The sequence below is a fragment of the Sus scrofa genome, chromosome 12 (genome assembly GCF_000003025.6).
Source record: "Sus scrofa isolate TJ Tabasco breed Duroc chromosome 12, Sscrofa11.1, whole genome shotgun sequence".
Lineage (NCBI taxonomy): Eukaryota > Metazoa > Chordata > Mammalia > Artiodactyla > Suidae > Sus > Sus scrofa.
The window spans coordinates 1,909,353-1,933,624 of NC_010454.4; the positions used below are offsets into that span (position 1 = coordinate 1,909,353).

The following is a 24,272-nucleotide window of genomic DNA, read 5'->3' on the forward strand; positions in this document are numbered from 1 at the left end:
GCAAAGTCCACGGTTACTGACTTGACAAGTCAGAATCGCAAAGCACGAAGACACACCTGAGGCCCAGAGATGTCTCGTGACACTAGTCACCTGTCACCCTCACAGGCAGGAACAAATTCCTTCCTGGCTCTGCTCCTGGAACACGAATGATCTGTGAAGAATTCCTGAATTCCAGTCAGGTGGATCAACGACCCACAAACGAAAATCCCAGGCCGGCAAGGGCTCCCGGCTCTCGGAACTGTTTGCTCCTCAGGCTTTGCAGGAAGATCCTCCGGAGGCCCGAGGGCCAGGCCACCGGCTCGCGAGCCCCTCGCTGCATCCTAGGCATCACTCCAGAACCAGCGTCGCAGAGCTGAATGAAAAGGCACCTCCACAAATCCCCCGGAGTTCTCATTTTCTATTCAAATTATGAAATCCGCGAACTAGTTAATGAGGAAGACTGAAGAAGGTAGGCCTTTGGGTAGTTTAAAAGCACCTGAGATCTGAAAGTCAATCTGACACAGGGATCATATTGTATTCCACTTCTCCTTTTTTTTTTAAGTCTAAGATATAAGCAACAAAAGACACAGTAATTGGTAACTGGCTCCCTAAAAAGAACCTTCCCTTTTGAATCAAAGACAAAGCATATAATAGGTGTCATCTTTTGAACGCTGACTGCTTCTTTTCTCAACTGTTTGAAAACTGAAGAGGGGAGAAATAGCTCTAACTAGTTGAGGTTGCAGAAAATCACTGAAAATACATTTCCTGTGCGAAATAAGAGTGACATGAAAAATACTTTTTCTTCTCTAAACATTCTGGGGGAAAGCTCAGGCGAAATAACAGATCATCCAGGTAATGACTCACGCTAGGGCATGTGTTTCATCAGGACGCCGTGGAGCACATCAGCAGACGAGGGGACCAGCCTGCCACGGCGCGCGCCCAACCCCCGACTCATACGAGCTGAGGTCTGGATGCAAAGACTATTTAAACCAAGGAACGGAAGTCTCCCTGCAAGAAAGAAAGAAGAAAGCAGAGGACCCTTACCCGTGGCTGCCAGTTCTCGTACTGCTTCTGTAAATTTGCACCGATGGTTTCCAGAGCTTTCTGAGGGCCCATCGACAGAGGATCTGGGAAGCAATGAAGAGGAGTGAGTTCCATTTGGCGCCTTTCTTCCTCCCACCCTCTCGTCCAGCTTCCTCTTACACTACTCACTCGAGTCACCCTGGACGAAAGAGGACACATCAGGGCCTGGGGCTCACCTGTGGGCACCAGACTCCTGGGACGAAGGCACCCAGGCTGGCTGGCAAGCCACAACTCCTCACCTTTCTAGAGGAAACTGGCTTTACAGAAATCCCTGGCCCCGTGGGTGTTGTCTTTCATCCACGTTCATTATTTCCGCACCTGCGGTTTTCCTGGCCTCTTACCGCTTTATTCTTTTTTTTGTCTTTTTAGGTCCACACCCGCGGCATATGGAGGTTCCCAGGCTAGGGGTCTAATTGGAGCTACAGCTGCCAGCCTAGACCACAGCCAAGGCAATGCCAGATCTGAGCTGGTCTGTGACCCACACCACAGCTCACGGCAACGCTGGATCCTTCACCCACTGAGCGAGGCCAGGGATTGAACCCACAACCTCATGGTTCCCAGTCGGATGCGTTCCCACTGCCACAATGGGAACTCCTTACTGCTTTATTCTTGGGCTCCTAATTCGGGCCCAGGTGGTGCTTCTGAGGAAACACAGACCCTCTGGACGAGGGGCCTGCGTGCCCACATGTCCCTGCCTCACTTATTCATTTCAGGAGCCACTTCTAGAGCAAGTAACCCTAAACCAGCAATTCCTGCAACGTACTTGGTCTTGAGACCTCTTCACACCCTTTACGACTGTGGCGGAACCCAGGTAACTTTTAGGCAGTTGTGTCTGTTGGCATTTACTACATTTAAAATTATCATGAGGAATTTTAAAAATGTTTATTTACTCATTTTAAAGTAGGAGTTCCCTGGTGGCTCAGTGGGTTAAGGATCCAGCACTGTCACTGCTGTGGTGCGAGTTCAATCCCTGGCCTGGGAACTTCTGCATGCTGCGGAAGCGGCCAAAAAAAAGTAATAATAAACCCAGTACATTAGAACATAAATATCTGTTATGAAAAATGACTTTTTCCCCAAAAAAATTTAACGAGAGAAGAAACACTGTTTCCCATTTGGCAGATTTCTTTAGCAGCTGGTTAGAGGGGACATCTGGACCCTTCCGTCTGCTTTGCCTTCTTCTGAGGCTTCAGCTGATCTCTATGAGGAAAATCCCACTTCACACACATACACATATGCATCATTAGAAAAGAGAGGAATTTTTTTTTTTTTATTTGCTTAAGGGCCGCACCTGCGGCATGTGGAAGTTCCCAGGCTAGGGGTCCAATCGGAGCAATGCCAGATCCGAGCCTCGGCTTTCACCCACACCACAGCTCACGGCAACACCGGATCCTTAACCCACTGAGCGAGGCCAGGGATCGAACCCGCATCCTCAGGGTTCCTAGTTGGATTTGTTTCCGCTGCGCCAGGACGGGAACTCCATGAAGCAGTCATTTCACAGGCGCATGAATGAGCGATTCCCGCGTACCTGTGTGACGTCAAAAGCCAGGACCGCCCCGCACCCGCCTTCACACCCCTGTGGCTGGTCGTGCGGCAAAGAGCAGCTGGCTGAGCCACGCACATCTTCCGGGTCGCACCGATGTCGCCAGTTCTATCACTGGCAAGAAATGCTTTTCCTTAAAGGGACTTCCTTCCCCTCCTGCCCAATCCCCAGGGTCTGCCGGCCCTGACGAGAGCAGGGGCTCAGCTCACAAGCCCTGGGCCACAGGCCCCCGAGGCAGGGCTGCTCTCTGCATGTGTCCCCTTTCACCACTGAAACAGGACAGGTGTGCGTGCGCTCAGTGGCCGAAACCCAGCGAGGCTGGGAAATTCTACTGCTTCGTCAAGGACAAATCTGAGGGAAAACGGACTGTTTTCACTGGAATGCTTGGCTGAGAAGCAAACCACAACCAGTAACCTGCGGCCGTGGCCTTCACTCGTGCTCAGACACCTGCAGCTGCACCATCAAGAGCAACCTGTCAACACAGGGCCGAGGCCAGTAAGACCTGAACGCTATTACAAACTCGGCCCAACCCCGTGGGTCCCTGAGGGGTCTCAGGACCTCCCCTCCCGCCCCCTGTCCCCATACCACACCTTTGCAGCTGCAGGAAGCCGTTTTCAACAGAGATTCTCTGATTTTAATCAGATACCTTTTTTTTTTTTCCCCCAAGGAAGAGGTTAGACTACTGGAGAAGTAGGACACCTAAGCGGGTGCTTGTCCGATTCTCCTCCTAACTGGGATTCATTCTTTCACTCCATGTTCTGGACTCCAAGTCTAGGGTCGACTTTCTCAGAAACGAAGCTCCCCACCACCCCGTGCTCTAGCATGCTGGGCTCCCCTCGTACCCGGAGCACTCCCGCAGCCCTCTCCAGACTCAAAGTTATGCCAAGACAGCATCACAAGGCTTCAACAGGACAGCAGCCGCCCCTGCCCCTGCCTCCACCCCTAAGCCTCCCGCCTCAGGACAGGACCGCCTCCTCGTCCCCCACACCCCACGCCCCGTTGCCTATTCAGCCAACAGAGCGTTTTCATTAAACGAATATCCAGCGCTCTCCAGTAGGAAAGCCTGTGGAAAGACTACTTCAACTTGAGCCGAGCAGTGTCCCCAAACGGCATCCTCCCCGAACTTCCCTGCAGGCTCCTGTCTGCCACGCACGACACCACTTCTGCCCCAATTCCCCAAGGACCCCTCGAATCCTGCCCTCCCCACAGGTCAGTACATCAGCTCTCTGCTCCCCTCTGCCTGGCCACTGCCATACAATCCCTCCCTGGCAGAGAATGTGAGCTTTCTCTTTGCAGAAATGCAATGGCTCCCGAGAAAGGAGCCTAAAGGGTGTGATGTTGGTGCCGCCGGAGTCAGAAAGAGACAAGCAAGTGCAGAGCTCAAAAAAGGAGCTGAAGACACAATGCCTGAGAACCGCCCAAATTCGGTAAGAGACACAACAACGGATTCAAGAAGCCCAAGGAAATTTACATCCCGACATACCGTAATTCAACTGCTAAAAAGGAAAGACAAGGAAAAGTCCACAGACAAAATCAGGTCACTAACACATGATCAAGAATGGGGGAAGCTCTGGTCCCCACGGCATCACGTAGGCTGGACAAAACAGGGCAACACCTTCCAATCCCCTGCGAAAATTATTTCAACCTGACATTCAAGTTTGAGGGGAAAAGGCAGGCTTTTTCAGAGCTGAAAATACAAAATCTGTATCTCATATTTCTTTTCTTAAAGGCAACAAAGGTTATGGGAAATGAGAAATAAGAAACAGAGAGAATGGAAAAAAACCTGCAAGACACCCATGTACCAAATCCAGAGACCAAGGAGTCCAACAAGAGCTAGAGGGTTCTTTGTTTTTAAGTAACAGATTATCTGCGCACTGGAAAAACACGGATAGTCCTTGACAGATGTACTAGAATACATGTAAAAATAACCTGTGAGTTTACAGAAAATGTAGCAATAAAAGTAAGCAGCAAATTTGTAGCCACGGGGGGAAGTCCTATACACCCATAGAGAAGAAAGGGCCCCGTCAGGCTCAGAGCAGAAGGCAGCGCCTCCTCACCCACCTTCAGGGCCACTCGGTTTTTAAGAGGTGCACGTGTTACTATGATTTAAAAAAAAACAAACATGAATTATGAAATTGAGTAACAGGACTTTAGAGTGGGAGGGACCGTTACCATGGATATAGCAAAGGCATCAAGGCCTCCCCCCCCCGCTCCCCCCGGCTGAAGGGCCGAATTCATTGGTTTCAGAAGGGGCCAGCCGGCTGATGAGCGGCTCTGGCCGAGGGAAACGTGGTGAGAGCTGGGTTTAACTGCGCTGTCGAGAGCAGCCTGGTAAACTTGCTTTACTGCACACCCAAAGCACTTAGATGGTAATCTCCACCTCTCTGCTCTGGTCGGAGGAGAGTGCTGAGGTCTCAAAAGAATTCCAGTGGGCCCATCCCCACCGCTGCGACCTGAGTCACAGACTGGCAGGAGACAGGAAGGAACCGGGATCTGAGAAATAAAAGGTAAGGGCCTCCTCGGTGCACAGACCCAGCGAGGGAAGCAGAAAACAGCTTTGACAAAGAGGAAGCATCAAGCAGCCAGCCTGGCCCTGTGCGGGACGACCTCAGAGGAAGCAGAGAGCTGGTCTGCAAGGGTCTCACCTGCTCACCCACCTGAGGGACCCAGTCGGTCTCCTCCGCAGAAAGATAGAGGCCTGTCCAGAAATCACAGCTCTTAGGCACGTGCCCTAAAGAACCAGGACAACGACGGCTGGAGGGAGGGAGGGCGTGGGGAGGACCAAAGCGACAGCTCCTCCTGGGACTCCACCCACGCCCCGACCAGAGCTGGAAGGAGGCGGCCACACCTCCTGTGCACCGCGGCGACGGCCCAGCAGCCACAGACCCTCCTCGGTCAGGGCAGCCTGACGCAGCAACCCCTCTTCTCCCCTGGTCTCCGATCAAATACCTGCGCCCTCCGCCACCAGAGGAGCAAGGGCAGCCCCGGCCATCCATCAGGCTGTGACCACCTAAGTGAGGCCGCCACAGCCCACCTCCTAGGGAATCCCTGGGGTCAATGTCTATGGTTTCCTCCCAAGAACACAAGCGAGGGGTGGGGGTGGGGGGAGCGAGGGAGGAGCGGGCAAGAGTGAGCACGGCTCAAGTGGTACTTTCGTTATGACATTATCTAAACTCAACGGAGCTCAATAAATAACTTTAAGGAACTGAATTCCTGGGCGGATACGGCTGACGGGGCTATCAATCTGACACGGGGGAAGTGGACACAACAGAAGTTTAACATTGCAGTTCTGCTTTAATAAAGCCCTTCTAATGCCTTCATGGTTTCTACTGAAGGAATGAAGGGGGTTCGTGGGTGGGGGGTGGGGGGATGGACAGAGGAAAGGAGACGGTAACTGGCACTTGCATAAAATTTTACCTCTTCAAAAATCCTTCCGCATTTCACGATGCTCAGAACTTCGTACTGGCGGGGACCTGGACCAACCCACCTCTTAACACGGCAGACAGACGAAGCTGAAGGAGGCTGAATGCCTAGTCCAAGGTCACAAGAGGCCTTCAGCCGCCCCCAAAAGGGGTGCCTTTTATTCCTCCGCATCTTTTTCACCATCACACAACCCGACCGCCGCGGCCTGTCCGGTTTCCTCCGCCACGAGGACCCCGCCGGGCCCTCCGGAGGCTGTTGGTCCCAGAGGCAGCACCTCACCCGACTCTGCTGAGATGCCCCACGCCCAGCGGGGTTCCTGAAGATGCTGCAGAGGGCGGGGAACCGGGCTCACTGACCTGCCTCCTCTCCTCCCACCTGGAGACCCGCACAGTGAGCCCCCGAAAGTACCGCTTCGGTGTCACTGCCTCCTGACGCCCCCATCAGGAGAATGTGCGAAATCCTCAGAGCTGACGGCGCCCTCAGGACACGGGAGCCCCAGGGGTGGGGGACTGCAGGCGAACAGACAGGACGGCTTCCAGGCCTCTTGATCTGGATCCCATCGGTTTGGGAAGCCATCAAGGACACGCTTGGATCAGGGCATCTTTCCGTACCGAAGCTATACTTCAGTACAAATTTGAAGTTTAAAAACATGCAGCGCTCACTGCTCAGAGCACCTCTGCACTTCTTTGCAGCCTGTATCTAGCGGACATTCCCTAAGCATCTGTTCACTGACTTAGAGCCAAGCACTGCACCAGATCCAGTGTAATTCTCTCTCTACGTCTTCCAAGGACTCTGCCATTAATCCCTTGTGTAACCTTGAGCAACAACTTTTTGACTGAGAAAACACAAACTGGCAATAAGGCCACTTTACAATTAGAAGCGGGTTTTTTTGGTTGTTGTTGGTTTTGTTTTTTTTTTTTTTTAGGGCGCACCCACGGCACATGGAGGGTCCCAGGCTAGGGGTCGAATGGGAGCTACAGCTGCCGGCCTACACCAGAGCCACAGCAAGGTGGGATCCGAGCCGCGTCTGCAACCTACACCACAGCTCACAGCAACGCCGGATGCTTAACCCACTGAGCAAGGCCAGGGACCGAACCCGCAACTTCATGGTTCCTAGTAGGATTGGTTTCCGCTGCACCACGACGGGAACTCCCCGAAGTAGTTTTAATGGCTCTGTATTATATTAGTCATGATGCCTTCTACACACATTTGATAAGCGGCAGCGCCAGAGCCGGAGGCATTTCATTGCTGAACTCCAGGACAGAGCTGGTGACAGGGACGCTCTGGCTAAGGGCCAGACCGCGCCCCTCCCAGCGCCTAGGATGGGCACCACGATCCTGCAGGAACCTTCTCTACGATTCAGCCGCACCCCGACCCCTCCGCGCACGCCCCACACACCCACAAAATGGATGACGTCTCTGCTGTCCCCGCCTCGGGAGAGCGGAGGGGAGGCCGGGCCTCCCGGCCTGCACTGGAGAGGGAGGAGGCTCCCAGCCGTTCCAGCCCTCCTTCCGGGAGACGCAGACACTTCTCCAGGAGTCCAGTGAAGCCGGACAGAGAAAACGGGGTTTAAACCAGCAGCCCCGCGGAGCAAGGGTCCGTACTGCAGGCACGCCAGGCGCCCCAGCGTCCAGCAGCAGGGCCTGGGCGGCGCCACTCCTTGTCCCCGGGGTCCTCCGCCCTGGCCCCCTGGCAGTGCCCCCACCCCACACGGCCTGTCCCGGCTCGCCCAGCACATCTGCTGAGCCCGAGGGGCCGCCTCCGGCGATGCCCCTCCCCGCACACTTCTGTGCCTGCCCTGCGGGCTCTCCCAACAGACACTGTGGACTCGCTGACCTGCTGCGGAGCCCGAGTCAGGGAAGCACAGACGACAGCCTGGCGAGGGTCTGCAAACCCAAGAGCTCCGCCAGGGCCGCCCGGCCCAGTGCTCAGCTCAGCGACACAGGTCTCTTAGTGACCACGCACACGGAGGGAGGAGCGCGAGGAAGCACCGTGCCTCCCAGAGGGCAGCTCCCTGGGACAGCGGCATCTCGGGCGCCCTCCCCGGCGGCGCGGCCCCCCCGCGCACCCCCCTGGGCGCCGCGCCCCTCTCCGCTCTCAGTCTTCCAGCAGGCGGGCCGGGCCATCCTCTGTGGGGTTGGTGAGGTCACTGCGGAAGCATTTAATGGGGGCCATCACACACGACAGCCTCTGACCCGCTTCTCTGAGTGTCACCTCCCTCCTGCAACAGCACCTCAGCGCGCAGAGGGACGGCAGGGCAGGGGAGGCGCGAGGGCCTGGCCGCCACCCGCTGCCGCCAGGACGCTCAGGGCCTGGGCGCCGCGGCTCCTGCCTCGGCCAGAGCTGGCACCCCAGCCCCGCGGGAGCAGCGTCCAGCGTCTCCTCTCCAGAGAGCGCGGCGTAGCTGCCGCGTGGGTACTCGGGCAGCACCAGGAAACCTGAGGGCCGCTTCGGCAACACCTGCGAGCAGCCCCCGAGCCCCCGGCTGCGCTCCGCAAACGCCCGTGGAGCCGCGCCCGGGGCCCGAGGAGGGACGGGAAAGAAGAACGTGCAGCTCCAGCTGCCAGACCCTCATCCGGAGCCCAGGGCCCTTTCGACCAGCACAGGCCGTCTCATTCGCTGGCGGTGTGTCTGCGGCCCTAAGGAAATGAACTCGCACCCGCTCCCGCCCCCTTCCCCACCAGGCGCGGGGCGCCCACACTCACCGGCCCACGGCAGGGCACAGGACGCTCTCGGGCTGTCACCTGACATTTCTACGTCCACTTTGTAAATAAAGGGGGGAGGTCTGCGTCCCACCACCAGATAACCGCCGGGGCCCCGGCCCGGGGACGGAGCCGCTGTCCCTCGAGGCCGGCACACGCAGCGACGGGGCGCGGACGTGCCCTCCCCCCGCAGCGGGCACACAGAACAGGTGGAGGAAGCACCGGCACAGGAACCGCTCAGGCTCCCACCCGGCGCCGGGCGTGTTGGGGAGGCGGGTGCAGGCCTCTGGCGGCCACCCTGGCTGCGGCGGTCCCCACGCTGAGCCCTGTCCGAGCTCTCGTTAATCCCCTCCAGCCAAGAGCGCCCAGAGGCAGGCGGGGAAGCTAAGATCCCAAATGGTTGAGCGACCTGCTTGCTACGTGAAAGAGCTGGAATGAGCACGCCGGGTCTTGACGAATGCAAAAGCTTTCGTTTCTAGTGACAGAGCGCAAGAGGCTAGGACCAAGGCGAAGACGCTGACTGGCTGCCTTCCAAACAGGAGCATCTTCTTAGGGCATCTGGAGGCACCAGCCCTGCAGGAGGTCCTCCTCCAGACTCTCTGCGTGGCCATGACGTGTTCCTGAAGCCTGAAACCGCAAGTCTGGCTCACAAATGCTGAACCCCCTCAAACAATCCTAAAGCCATCAGCATGCAGCCTTGGGTCTGGGCAAGGCTGGCATCTGCTCCAGGACCAGGGGGACTGCGGTGGCCCAGAGTCCAGGCAGGGGCTCAGAGCCTGTGCAGGGGAAGGAAAGGAGGGAGGGAGGAGAGAAGGGAGGAAGTGGGGGGAGAGAGGAAAGAAGGAGGGAGGGAGGAGGGGAGGAAAGGAGGGAAGGAGGAGAGAAGGGAGGAAGGGGGGGGAGAGAGGAAAGAAGGAGGGAGGGAGGAGGGGGAGGAGGGAGGAGGGGAGGAAAGGAGGGAGGAGGGAGGAGGGGGGAGGAGGGAGGGAGGAAAGGAGGGAAGGAGGAAGGGAGGCCCCGGAAGGCCCCACGGGGAGCCGGAGCCCAGAGGCCCGTGGGGAGAGTGCAGAGGCAAAGGGGCTGAGGGCGGGGATGAGAAGCGGGCCACACAGCAGGTGCAAGGACCGCGCTGTCGGAGGAGGCGTTACAAATGCAGAAACGCCCCCTGGTACAGAGCGGAAGGCGTGGATGGTTTTCATCGTGTGTAGACAGGAAGGTGCACACACAGAAACACGTGCGCCACGTGCACACGTGCATTCCCTTCCCCGCCCACCGAGGGAGGTGCTGGGAGCAACAGCCCGCTCCCCAGGCCCCGGGAACATGCGGACCCCGACCTCTGTTTCCAGACTCTACACGCCACAGCAAGGACGGGGCTCCCTGGAGAAGCGGCCGCCGCCAGGAACAGAGCAAGGAGAGAACACGAGGAGAGAGGCGAGGACGCGCCATCAAAGTGACAAGAGGCCACACAAGCCGGTAGAGACAAGCCGACTATCACGATAAAGGCCAGCAGGAGCTCCCCTTGTGCTGCAGCGGAATCGAACCCAACTGGGAGCCATGGGGATGCCGGTTCGATTCCTGGCCCTGCTCAGTGATCCGACATTGCTGTGAGCTGTGGTGAAGGTCGCAGACAAAGCTCGGATCTGGTGTTGCTGCAGCTGTGGTGTAGGCCAGTAGCTGTAGTTCCCTAGCCTGGAACCTCCATATGCCACGGGTATGGCCCTGAAAAAAAAGCAAAAAAAAGATAAAGGATGGTAATGCTGCTGGACTATAATCCATTGATTATGATATAAAAATACAATACAGGCGTTCCCCCTGTGGAGCAGTAGGTTAAGAACCCAACTGCAACAACGTAGGTTGCTTCAAAGGTGTGGATTCAATCCCCGGCCTAGAACAGTGGGTTAAAGGATCCGGCATTGCTGCAGCTTCAGCATAGGTCGCTTCTGTGGCTCAGCTTCCATCCCTGGCCCGCGACCTCCCATATGCTGCGCGTTTGGCCATTAAGAGTGTGTGTGTGTGTGTGTGTGTGTGTGTGTGTGTGTGTGTAAAATAAAATTTAAAAAAGGACCCCATGAGTCATGAGTTCAAACTGAAGAAACTGAAATCCCGACGAGGAAAGGAAAACTGACACAGCCACAGCACCTCATCCCCAAAGACCCATTAACTACAAAGGGCAGGCAGGGTTCACAGCCGCAGCTCTGACCCCGACTCAATCGGCTAACAAGAAAGCTGCTGGCCCCGTCATGGGACCAATCACGGTCGCGAGCCGCCCAGCGGGATGCCAGGGAGGAAGGTGATCTGTGGCACTCCTGCCACAGAGGCATGAAGGAAACTGAGCCCCAACGCAGCACCGCAGACACCCTGCTCAACGGAGAGCCTGCGCTCTCCCAAGTGCCGAGGCCGTGCAGGCTAAGGGAGGACCACGCCTGCTCCAGGGCGCCACGCGACACAGTGCAGGGTCCCTGTGCCATTAGGGGCCCATGCGGACGCTTGCCAATGTGGTTGCAGCCTGAGGCATGGAGCCAGCAGGGCTGCCATGCTGGTGCCCTGACCGTGGTGACCGCGCTGTCGCTGTGAAACTCTTATTCTCAGGGACCACACACGGATGGAGCGTCGTTTCAGCCGCTTACTTTCAGGTCAATCAGGGGAAAAACTGCTTGGAACTCTACTTGCAACTTCCGAAAACTTTCTTCAAAATAGAAGTTGAAATAACGGCTGCCCGACACCTTACAGATTGCCGAGTCACATCTCTAAGAGCCTTTTTTTTTCCTCTACCATGTTGCTAAAATCACCATCACAAAGACCCACTTTTTAATTAAGGCCGAATGAAAAATTTTCAACTTAGAAAAGGTATACGCCCTTTTGAACTCAAAATCCATGGAGATTATTACAAAGTAGATTACATCTGAATTGCAGGATTGTGCAGAACACAATATAAAGAAATCCACTCCTCTGCGAGATTTCACACCAAGAAGGAAGCAAGGATTTTTCTCGTTTTCATTAACACCGTCCCAACAGACGCTCATCAAAGAGACTGCGGGCTGTGAGGAGGGTTCTTTGATTCTATTCGGGGGGCAGGAGGGCCTCTAGAGACTCGGACAGGAACCAAGGCCCCGACCTGGCTGGCACAATTCTGTACTCACACCCTGACCACGCGGCGCTGGAGCATACGCCGGGATCCAGGTTCAGCAGCCCTGTTTTAAAAAACCTAAGGGGAGTTCTCACCATGGCGCAGGGGGTTAAGAGTCCAACTGCAGCAGCTCAGGTCACTACAGAGGTGTGGGTGCAGCCCCCAGCCCTGTGCGGTGGGTTAAAGCGTCCAGCGTTGCTGTGGCTGTGGCTCGGATGCAACCCCTGGCCTGCGAACTTCCATAGGCTGTGGGTGCAGCCATTAACAAAAAACCCTAACGGAAAAGTGGTTAAAGAGGGAGGAAATGGGACACAGTTGATTAAATTCACTGTGACAAGCGGTCAATGACGTAGAAACAGTCAGTGGTGGCAAATGAGACGTCGATTTCAACCAGAGGTTGACAGAGAACCAAGAAGCCTCTGAGAAACCCAGACACGGAAAACAACTACTGTGGCTGCGTGGGGGGGACAAGGGGCCTGGGCTGCAGGCTGGCAGCTGTGAGACAAGGGCTGTCATCCCAAGACGCCCCCAAAGAGGGAGACAGGTGTATAAAGAGGGAAAGACAATGTTTTCTCCCAATTGAGATTAGAATAATTTGTCATTTTTAATATTTAAAGTAGATAAAAGGGGAGTTCCCACTGTGGCGCAGTGGGATAAGGATCCCGCGTTACCGCAGCTGTGGTGTAGGCCAGACGCGGCTCGGATACGCCCCCTGGCCCAGGAACATCCATGTGCCATAGGGCAGCTGATGAAGGAGGGAGGGAGAAGACTGGAAACCAACAGCCCTTATAAACAGAGACGCAAAGCTCTTTAACAGACGGCTAGCAGTCAAATCCAGAAACACACGAAAAAGATAACACAAGGGAGCTTTATGCCAGAAATTCAAGGTTGGCTCAACAACCAAAACCAATGGACAGCATTCACCACATCAACAGCCTGAGAAAGGAAAGCCAGGTGATCATGTCAATAGATGCTGAGAAAGCCCTTGGCAGATTCAACCCTGTTCCCTGACAGAAACGCGCAGCAAACTAAGAACAGAAGTGAGCTTCTTGCCTCATGAAAGGCATCTATAAAACGTGGGCTCGTGTCGCATTTAGCGGCGGGCGCCTAGCACCCTCTCCCTAAGGGCGGGAACAAGCCAGGGTGACACGCTCGCCTTGTCCACTGGTCCAGATGGTGCGGGAGGAGGGCGGCCGAGAACAGCCCTGCCTCCTCCCCGCACAATGAGGCACCTGCGCGCGGGCCCCAGCCACCCAGCTTTACTTTAAGTGGATGTAACTAGTAACGTGGGCCAGGAACAGGACGAACCCCCAGGATCCAATAATCATCGCTTTAGCAATTTTCCTTGAGGCACTTTCTCCGCCACGAACCTAAGTGACGCCATCTAAAATAGCTTAAAGGCTATGTAACTGCGAAATGAGATGAATCTTCAGATTCGCACAAACCAAGGGCGAGCCTGCAGGGGACCAGGACGGCGGAGGCAAGCCCTGCCAGGCCCAGAACCCCACGCGGTGACCCCTGCAGCAGGTGGACGGGGCGGGGGACCCGGCTTACCAATCCAGCACTCCAAGCGAGCACAGGGGGTGGTCTTCACCACGTCAGGAGGGTCCACACCGACATTCAGGCACAAAACTAAGGCAACACTGACAGTCTTCATCTGGAAAGACACGGAAGAAACAAATCACTCAATATGCAAGGCATCGCTGCAGGCTTCCCAGACACACGGGCCCGGGCCTCTCCAACCCGTCTGCAGCCGCCCGGTACTGCCCCCGGGGACTGCGCACCTGAGGCGGGGATGCCGAGTCGGGTAGGCAGGTGAGGGGGCGCAGGGCAGGCGAGGCTCTTCTCAGGCCTCCTTACGATCCACCTCCAGAAAGAGAATTATCGGATCAAGAGAAAGCAACATTTTAAGACCCGTGACACAGTCTGCCAAAGGACTCTGCGGTAACTGCACAGATTCACACTCCGGCCGGTTCATCGCCACGCGCGTTATTTTAAAGTGTTCACCATCTGATGAGAGGAAAACTGTCACGCTGACTCGGTCTGCATCGTTAGTGTTACTGAGGCTGAATATGCCTCAAATGTTTGTATCTTTTATCTCTTGTGGGTTTCCTACCTTGTACTTATTGACATGAGCGATCTTTTCTGATTGATTTTCATGTGCTCTTTACATATTAAAGACTGCAACCACATTGACTGTTGTAACTGTTTCCCTCTCTGGTGTTTCCACTGGATTCCCTTCCTGTCCCCTGACATGCCGAGCCCTGGGCCCATCTGCTGAAATGCGTCCTCCACACCTGCTCCAGCTCCAGCTCAGGTGTCCCCGAGTTAGGAAACGTTAGCACCACCCACCTGACTGCTCGAGCCAGAAAACTGGACCTCACCCTTCATTCACGAATCCCACAGACACTTACAAAGTACCGACCAGGTGCCCACGGCTAACTTCAGGAGCCTAGGATACATCAGTACATCAAAGGACTGGAAATAGCTGCAGCAAGTGATGTGTCACCTCACTAGGGTGGCCACTGGGAAGACGAGCCGAACCTCTAGTCCCTCCGCCAGCTCCTGGGTGGCTCCTGAGTCTGTTCAGCCACTAGCACATCCGGCCTGTGCTGCAACTGCTTTCCTAGGGCCCCCGCCCCTTCTTCCCCGGGTCCAGGCTTCCAAAACACATCAGCTCACTGCCTGGTTTTCAGCTGGTCCCCCAAACCTTCAGGACACAGGTGAGAACTGCCCGACGCTCTCCTAAATGTTCACAGCTCCAGCCCCTGCCAAGCTCTCCACCTGCATCAGGCCTTCTGCTCAGCCTCCATCCTCGGCCTGCCTGGGCCTTCGCACAGCAGCCCCTCTGCCTGGAGGGCGCCTCGGCCGGCCTTGCCAGCTCGGACCCTCAGGTTCAGACACCTGCTCCCCAGGGAGGCCTTTTGGATCCCATCAGGGCACAGCCACCTGCTCAACGCCACCCCAGCGGCGGCCCAGGCTTCCTCCTGGTCAGGGCTCCTCCCAGGTCAGGGCAGTGCGCACCTGCCGGGGCAGACGCCTGGCCCAGGCCCGGCTCGGTGCCCGGCTGCTGCGCCAGAGAAGACGGGGGGTCTCCTCTGTGTTCTCCCCCTTAATCCGGCTGGATGTTACTGGGGACACGGTACAAAGTGAGGGTTGATTTTTCCTCAAAAAACTCCCCATGGTGCCAACTGCCCCTGTTAAATAATCTCCACAAGCCCAAGGTCTGAAATGACTCCCTTAGCGTTTAATTCCCACACGGACCAAATTCTATTTCTGGGGCACACACCACGCTGATTTAAATAACCCACCTTCCCGGTGTGGCGCGTGGCGTGGCACGTGGCGCGTGGGAGAGCCGAGTTTCCTTTTCACAAGTGTTTTTTAAACTTTTACTCAGATACATTTATATTCACCTGTTTACTTCCAAATGAATCATTACTCAAGTTCCTAATCCCATGGAGATTTTGATGAAAGTTGTTTAATCAAACGGCATATTGGTAACACTGAGTATTTTAAATTGTCTTCTTTGATCCAATAATTCCACATATGAGAATCTGACACAGGAAATACAAAATATAACAAGGACGAAACTTCTACGCATAAAGATTTTCTTCACAGCGTTATTTATCATGGCAAACAAGCGGAAACGACCTAAATTTATAGTAAACAAGGGAATTTCTTTTTTTTGCCACACCCATGGCATGCGGAAGTTCCCAGGCCAGAGATCGAGCTAACGCCACAGCAGCGACCCAGGCCACTGAAGTGGCAACGCCAGATCCTTAACCCTCGGCCCCACCAGGGACCTCCAAATAAGGCAACGTTTAAGCACATCATTCTATTGCCCGGCAGAGTGACGCTCCGGTTAAATTCTTACGTGATAAACAAACAAAAATGGATTCGAAGTATTAAGAAGTCACATAGATATATAAACTAAACTTGGCCAGACCCGACCTTGCAGGGACACAGTATGGTTCTCCGTTTATTTCATTTTTCCCCATAATGTTCTAACAGTCTCTTCACCAAGTCCTGTTCATGTCTTGTAGGATTATTCCCGGGTCTTGCATGAACACTTGGGGCAACATGCTAGTCAACATGCGCCCTGCCCATGGGAGTTTCGACTCATAAGTGCCGATACCTCAGGATAAGGCACTAAGTTCTCAATTAAACGAAACTGCTTTCAGGTGCTTCTCTCTCCAGGTTTCCTTGGCACAAACACACCATCAGTGAATAGCGACGAGCCTGTCAGTCTTTCCAGCAGCTCACTCCTCTGTTTCTTTCTTAGGCATTGCACAGAGCTTCCCAAATCATACTACTGATAATTACAAAATGACAACAGCGGTGATCTTTGCACTTGGTTTTAACAACACTGTCGTGAAAGCTTCCTCATTAAGAATGATAACGCTGCTGCTTTGATGCTCTCTATTCTTCATCACATCAGGAAAACAGTCCTCTGTTCAAAACGGAATTTAAGTTGCATGGGGAGAAAAGGAAGGACTTCTGTCTCTTCTCTCCCATCGCTTAAAAAACAGCATTTATTAATAAAAATTTTAATTCTCCTTTTTCTTTTTCAGCCACATCCGTGGTATGTGGAAGTTCCCAGGCCAGGGATCGAATCTGAGCCTCAGCTGCAGCAACATCACAGCTAGCAACACCCAATCCTTTTAACCCACTGTACTGGGCTGGGGATTGAACCTGAGCCTCAGCAGCAACCAGAGATGCCACGGAGACAATGCCAGGTCCTTAACCCAGGAACTCCAATAATTTCACTTTTTAAAGGAACTGCAACCCTGCCTCCAAAGGCATACTGAAGACAGGAGCACATCTTCCCAGGGACACGTGTGAGGCTCTTCTTCTTATAAACCATAAGAGATGAACAAACAAATACGAGTTCCCTGGCAGCCTAGTGGTTAAGGACTGGGCATTGTCACTGCTGAGGCCCAGGATCGATTCCTGGCCTGGGAACTTCTATATGCCACAGGTGCAGCCAAAAAAGAAAGAAAGAAAAGAAAAGAAAGAAACAGAAGGGCTGACAATCAGAGAGTAGCAAAAGCTTTTATCGGTTAGTCATTTTCCAACATTTAATTGATCGGCATCAATAATCCCATACAGGTGATTATTTCATTGCAAATTCAGTCTTTGTTTAAAACCAGGAGTTTCTGGAGACATTTCTGTGGTCTTCCTAAGGCCACGACGCATAACTGCTTTATCATTTTAAATCAGGGACATTTTTTCTGTGCTCCAGAACACGGAACCAGAAGGTCTCCAGCGAGCACGGGTTCGAACCCTGGAGCAAGTCCCAAGCTGCTTCCCAAGGAAGACGTGACTTTCCTCACAGCCACCCGAGAGCCTTCCACGGAGATGAGGGTCTCTGCCGAGGCTGCCCCACCACCGCTCTGCACTTTGTCCTCAGCCTGCGGAGGACAAAGCACCAGGGAGGTCCTCTCAAAGTCCCCCGCGGGGGCGGCTCCTCCGTCAGGCCCACCCCCGCTGCGGACCCCGACAAAGGAAAGGACAAAGGGCGCCGAGAGCTCAGGACGCCCCCCGCCCCATCCTCTTACCCAGCAGGAGGGCTTCCTCCCTAACAGGCGCTGGGCCGGGCAGATACCAAAGGCCCTGGGGGGCCCCACCCACGGAGGCGCGGGGTCGGGAACCTGGGCAGGCAGGGCGGGGCGCTGAGGGCGCTGCTGCCACCTCTGCGCGGGAGCCCAGCTCTCCTGCCTCGCTGACGCCCTAGACAAACTGCACTCCCTCCACCTCCACGACCGCAGTCAGGGAACGAAGCAGCTCCCAGTGAAACAACCTGTGATTTCGACAGAGGACGGAGGCTGTCTGGGCTCTCCGAGCCCTTAGACAGACTCTAACGGGGGCACCCTCGCTGCTCTTGGGTCTTGCGAGGCAGCTCAGGGCCTCACCTCACAGGCCAGCCCCAGGGCAGCCCTCACGACGACGACCCAGCCGTTCGCCACAGCAGCGGTTTCTCCGAGGAGGCTTTGAGGGTGGGCAACAGGAGAGCGAGCCCCTCGGAGAGAACGTCTGCAACCAGCTCCACTCCACGAATGAAGACAAGAAAGGGGGTCGTCCGACTCGCGGTCCCGGCTTACACAGCACCCGCCGGCCCTACACCTCCAGCGCACCTTTTCAGAAAACAAGGGTAAAGGCTTCCAGAATATATAGACACATGAACTAGAATCGTGTATTTAGCCCAACTCCTAGTTACCAATTTGACTCCACAATTGGGTGAAAGACGTTACCCTTAAGCCAATCAGACAATCCGAGCTCGCCTGCAAACATTAATGGCACTGGCCTGATTTCAAATGCGACGAATTTTAAATTCATAGCTCTACCTAAGGTGTCTTCTCGGTATTTTATTTTCATTTCTATGGTAACCTCACTCTAAAAATTCTAGATTCATGCTTTTTAATAATACAGTATGGCATTAAGAAAATGTAAGGCTATCAAATTTAGTGTGCCAAAAATTGCCTAGTGGTACATAAAATAATAATTTTGGACTTTAAAACATTTCTTCTCCAATGTAATATGACGGAAGGTGACAGTTTTATCCCTAGAGGTTAATTTCGAATTTGAAAAGAGTGTCATTTTGAGACGGTAACCCACCACTGAAAACGTGACCTTGGATGGGTCGGTTACCCCCGGTCTCTCCTCTTCCTAAAGAGACACAAATGGCCTCTTAGGCCCCGAGAGTCCCCGACCCTAAAGTCCTGACCCCAGGACTAGTCTCTCCAGTCACACCAGAAATATCTCTGAAAGCACGATAATGCGACCTTAAGAGTCGGAGCCCAGCCCAGAGGTCTCAACCTCACCTGGGCTACGAGGTGGGAGGGGAGTGGCTGGGCACCACCGGGGCCTGACGCTCTTCTCACGGCCTGGGCAGTTTCCTCCCTGCACAGTCCTCTGGTGCCAGATGTGGTCTGAAATTCAGGATTTTTCAACTGACAGAAGGACAAGAGGTATATAGGCCAGTTTTGCCGCAAAGGAGCTGCGAAAACAGGTCCAGGGCTCAGAGCTTTCTGGACGTGAGAAGTGCAGGTAAGGGCCTCTGGACCCGGGTCAACGCCTGCCTGAAAGCCTCTGCATACGGTGCGTCGCCTTGCTGATTAAAAACACACTAATGCCCATCGCCCAAGAATTCAAAGTAAAATCACAAGGAATTCCCTTCTTGGTTTCTTCCTGCTTAATTGCTTTGATAAACCACGGTTTTTTTTGTTTCTTTTTTGTCTTTTTTTTGCTATTTCTTTGGGCCGCTCCAGCGGCATATGGAGGTTCCCAGGCTAGGGGTCTAATAGGAGCTGCAGCCACCAGCCTACGCCACAGCCACAGCAACACGGGATCCGAGCCGCATCTGCAACCTACGCCACAGCTCATGGCAACGCCAGACCCTTAACCCACTGAGCCGGGCTAGGGATCGAGCCCGCAACCTCATGGTTCCTAGTTGGATTTGTTAATCACTGCGCCACGACGGGAACTCCGTATTTTTTTAAAAGATACAGTGGGAGTTCCCTTCGTAGCTCAGCAGTTAACGAGCCTGACTAGCATCCATGAGGACACAGGTTCAATCCCTGGCTTCACTGAGTGGGTTAAGGGTCCAGTGTTGCCATGAGCTGTGGTGTAGGTTGCAGATGTAGCTCGGATCCCACATTGATGTGGCTGTGGCATAGGCTGGTGGCTACAGCTTCAATTTGACGCCTAGCCTGGGAACCTCCATATGCTGCGGGTGTGGCCCTAAAAAGACAAAAGACTAAATAAATAAATAAAAGATACAGTGGATCACACATGAGTAGAAATTCCCAGGCTGCCACGCAGTGATATCCAAGCTGTTCTACAGGATGAAGACATTATGGAGGTTCGCAGTTCCCTTCGTGGCTCAGCAGTAATGAACCCGACTGGTATCCATGAGGATGCGGGGTTCGACCCCTGGCCCCGCTCAGGGGCTTGAAGCTCTGGCATCGTCATGAACTGTGGTATAGGTTGCAGATGCGGCTCTGATTCTGTGTGGCTGTGGCTGTGCTGTAGGCCGGCGGCTGCCGCTCCAATGCAACCCGTAGCCTGGGAACGTCCATATGCCGCAGGTGCCGCCCTTAAAAAAAAGAAAAAAGAAAAAAACAGAGGCAGGAAAAAAAAATTATGTAGGTTAAACAGGCCAATCACTGCTTTCTGGTCCCGACACTGAGAACCTGACTCACTCCTATTCCTTCCAACATAAAGAACAGAGTGTAACGGACAATAACCAGAAAGCGAGACGAGGGTTTGCCACACACGCCACAACAGTCACCACTCCCGTTGGTCTGAGGCGAAGCCGCCCAATTCCCAGCGGTGCTCATTAAGATTCAGAGCATCGAGCAAAAACTTCGCAGAGCCGAAGCCACACAAATGCATAATTTATAAAGAAAGTCAGAAACTCGCACACAGAGCAAACAGCAGATACATCACGGGTGGGGGGGGGACTGCATTGTTGAAGCAAAGGGAAAACCGACTGCTCCTGACTCCATCCCAGAGCTGTGAGAAGGATGTGAACCACGGGCCTGGCAGGAGCACCTCAAACAGAATTTCTGCAGCCCAAACCCGCGACGTGCAGCACGGTCCTCACCACCGGCAGCAGCCGCGGGAGCCTGGGCGGCCCGCCTGCACCCCTTCGTTCATTCCAGTGGAGACTGGGACTGAGGGAGCGGATCTCGGAGTACGAGCTCCGTGGGTCGCCTGAGCCACAGGCCTCATCCGGGCTGAAGCACTCTTTTTCGAGGCCAGATTCTGTCTTTGCTTCCCTGGCTTTAAATCTACCCTCACTAATAAACAGCCTAAGAAGAAGCAAAGAGGCAGGAAGTAACTTCTCGACATCGGAAATTAGAACGTCCCGTCCAGACGCGCGGGACACACGGAGCACCTGCAATTCCAGTGTCACGGACGCTTAGGAAATTTAGGCTTCAAAAATCCGATTAAAGAACTGCACACAGGATAGAAGGATTACAGAGGTCATACCCACTTCGTGCAAACTAAAGAAATCCCTTCTCAAAGGAACCCTGCACTACAACTTTTTGAGGTTCCTTCATGAAACAGAAGGTCTCTCCTGGCGCCACCGTCTCAAACCCAGGCGTTGGTCGGTGCTGGGGGTTCCACCTGCACCCCTGGTCTGAGGAGCCAGCCTACTTGCTCCAACGAGCTGAGTGAGGGACCCAACAACCTCCTTACCTCTTCCCACACCTCCGGGATGACACCTAAGTGTGTACACACCCACACCCACACCCACACCCCCCCCCCGTTCAGTCGTTTTACTCGTCATGGAGGGATAATACGAAGAAGATACATACACTTGCCAGCTAATTCTGACTCTCAATAGGGTAAATGACACTGTGGAAGCCTAAGGGTCTGACTCCAAGGACCCCATTAAAGGCGCAGCCTGTGAGTCCCCTGGTGACTCGCTTAAGGATCCGGTGCTGCCGCCGCAGTGGCTTCGGTCACCGCCGCGGTGCAGGTTCCACCCCTGGCTGCGGAGCAGGCGCAGCCGGGGGGGGGGGGGGTGGGGCATGGGTTTCAGGTTGCACTTCGCAGGGAGTGCGGGGCATCCCAAGAAAGCGGTTGGGAAAAGACATCCTTTCAAAGGGAGTGGAGGGCATGGGACACGCCCAAACATAACCGGAGTGACCAGAGGAGGTGCGTGACCGGATCCGCGATTTTTATTCCAAACACACAAATACACACACGCAGAGGAGGCAGACTTAAACAGCAAGATGTCACAGGTGGTCCCGACCTCCGGGGAGTAGAAAAGGTAGGGATTCCTCTTTTCCTCTTGCACCTTTATGTTCAAATTTTCCACTATGAACGCACGCAGCGGGAAACACAGTAACAGCGACTTTGCCACAACAGTCAGGGATTTCGGTACCTACACGTGTTACGTGCTGTATCCTGAAGATACAGCTACAGCTGCATCTTGTTGGGTTTGCTAAAGCGCAGGCCGGTATCCAAGGCAACGGGCGAGCTGGGATTGGTGAGGAAATCAATGCGGCTGAGTGCCAGCATGCCTGCGGGGACAGGACGCGTTTTCAGACTCCCGAGAGATCCGCGAAGCACACCGACCCATGACCGCCTGGTCTTGGCCGAGCAAGGAAGGCAAAGGGCTCCAGCCGGCCCCATCTCCCCCGCTCCCAGGCTGGGACCCAGGACAAAGCCCACTGCTAAAACGTCCTTCGTGGGAACAATGAGATTTTCCCATTCAATAAATGGACTGACCTCGGGGCTGTTTAGAGATTTCCATTCGTTTATAAAACACTGAACTGCAGCTTTACACCTCCTAAAATTAGCAGTGGCGGCACGGGACTGAGTCATTCATTCAGGACGAATTTTTCTTCTGCTCTTCATTATCCAGCAACACCTTATCCATGGCATAGACTTCATCAAAACAATCCCGAGGCAAACCAAGGTACACAGAGCTCCCGTGGCAGCTGAAAACAGCCCCCCCCCAGGTGGGGGAACACCTTGACAACAGGCATGTCTCCATTCAGAGTCTGAGGGTGCTGCACGTGGCTCTTCTCCCTGCTCCATCCAGCCTCCTGGTGGGGCCAACACGTGTGACGAAGCCACCCTCAAAGGTCCCGCGGCTCCCGTGGAGGGCAGGGTGGGATCTGACAGCCGAGGCCTGGAAGAGCACCACAGCCGGGAGGGGCGAGGGCCCCCGGGACGTCAAGGCAGAAGCCCAGGAAGATGAGCTTGTGGTGGCTAACACTTAGTCAGGATGGCAGAGGCTGCACGAAGGGGAACTCGGAAGCTTCCAGTAAAGTAAGAAGGCCTACACGAGGTTGGGGCAGGTGGGAAAGAAAGAAAGAGGACTGGGGTAGCACAGCTGCTAAGTGGGGGCAGGAGACGGGAGGCACCACCAGCACATCAAAGGCCCCCGGCCACTAAAACTCAAAATAAGCCTCCATTAAGACGCCCCCCTCCCTGGGGACCGCAGGGCGCATCTGCCCACCGACTCCCTGAATGTTCTCAGCACCTGTAGACGTCTCGATACTGTCTGAGCTGCTGTGGGTCCCACCCTCCCACGTAGAGAATAGAAGCAATTGTGTCCCAGACTCCCTTGCAGCTAAGGGGCCTGCACACAGAATCAGTTCCAATCCAGCAACACTAGGCCACGCCCCGCAAGGAGCTGCTGGTGCTGGTGGCAGAGCGCCCAGCTCTGGAGGGTGGTGGCGCCAGATGCTCAGCAGCTACCAAAGCCCCTCGAGGTCTTCCTGGTCTCAGGGTCTGGCCCTGGACCCGCCCAGAGGTCCTTCGACTCACTCCTTTCTGCTTAACCAAGGGTCCCGAGGCCCTTTAGGGAAGACACACTCAGAGGCCAAAATCTCCACTGGATTTAACTCCGAGGTGTCTTGTACGGGTCATCACATCAGGGAACCGAGGAATGGACAGCCCGCGGTGCGCTCAGCCCCGCAAGCAACACCGTCCGCTCTGGTCTCGCAGACCAGCCGACCGTGTCTGAGGGATGCGAGGCGGAGACACCAGTCAGGGCTGAGTCCCCACTGAACCACGGCCTTCCATGATCTTCCCAGCCCTGAACACGCTCAGTCCGAAGGCCCCAAAAGCAGCATCCTGACCTCACGGAGATGCAGATCCAAGGCTGGTGCTGGCAGCTCCATGACTTCGGATGGAAGGTCTGGAGGTAGGAAGGTTCAGGAGGCTCCTACACGGGGCGACATCAGGCCTGAAGACGTGGCGCCGAAACAGAAGGCGGGCCGGGGGAGGGCAGGGCCGCGGGCTGCCCGCAGCAGGCTGTCAGTGGCCTGCCCTGCCACCTACGGAAGAACCGGGGCCTTGCAACCCTCTTCTTCACAAAACGACCTCACAGCTCCCTCCACAACCCAATGATTGGAAGGAATTCTAAATGAGAAACTGCCACGGGACAGGGCTGAGATGAAAGGATTATAAACAAGAAACAACAAAGGGTAACCTTTCAGTGGCTGGCAAACCCCTCCGACAAAGGTAACAGTACCAGGAACGTCCTTCCCTCGGGGTTTGGAGATTACTGTCCGCAAGCGAGCTGACAGCCACGATGGCCTGTCCTCAAGCCCAGGGCTCAGAGCGGGACAAAAGGCCCACAGCCACCACACCTGCATCAGCTGCGTCAAAGCTCACCAGCGCCCACGCCCTGCGACCTGGTAGGGGAGATCCCCCCACGGCCACCTTCACGGCATTGCGTGTGTCCTGCTGTTCTCACAGCTCTGGCTTTTTTCTCCGGCATCCCCTTCTCTCTATCTCAGAAACGTGACACGCCCAAGTGAAGCCGGCTGCATTTCATCAACACCTCAGAGCCAAATTCCAACAGAGGGAAACCTCATCTAAAAACTTAACGGGTTTTTCTGCAAAGACAAAGCAAACTAGATTTAGTTCTGGTGATAAGAAAAAAATCTCC

General features: G+C 54.8%; 1 protein-coding gene across 8 annotated transcripts in view; it reads right to left on the reverse strand.

Annotated features, from left to right (window-relative positions):
* RPTOR (regulatory associated protein of MTOR complex 1) overlaps positions 1–24,272 on the reverse strand; it is a 282,724-nt gene that overhangs the window by 200,232 nt on the left and 58,220 nt on the right. For 5 of the 8 annotated variants that reach the window (XM_021066495.1, XM_021066493.1, XM_021066492.1 and 2 more), the window contains exons 2-3: positions 13,409–13,511; positions 1,024–1,106 (exon numbers count right to left, since the gene is read on the reverse strand). In XM_021066495.1, the coding sequence (XP_020922154.1) occupies positions 1,024–1,106; positions 13,409–13,511 (186 nt within the window). Of the gene's footprint in view, positions 1–1,023; positions 1,107–13,408; positions 13,513–13,638; positions 13,711–24,272 lie in introns of those variants that run through there. The other 3 variants (XM_021066496.1, XM_021066497.1, XM_013980719.2) reach the window with 3 other exon arrangements.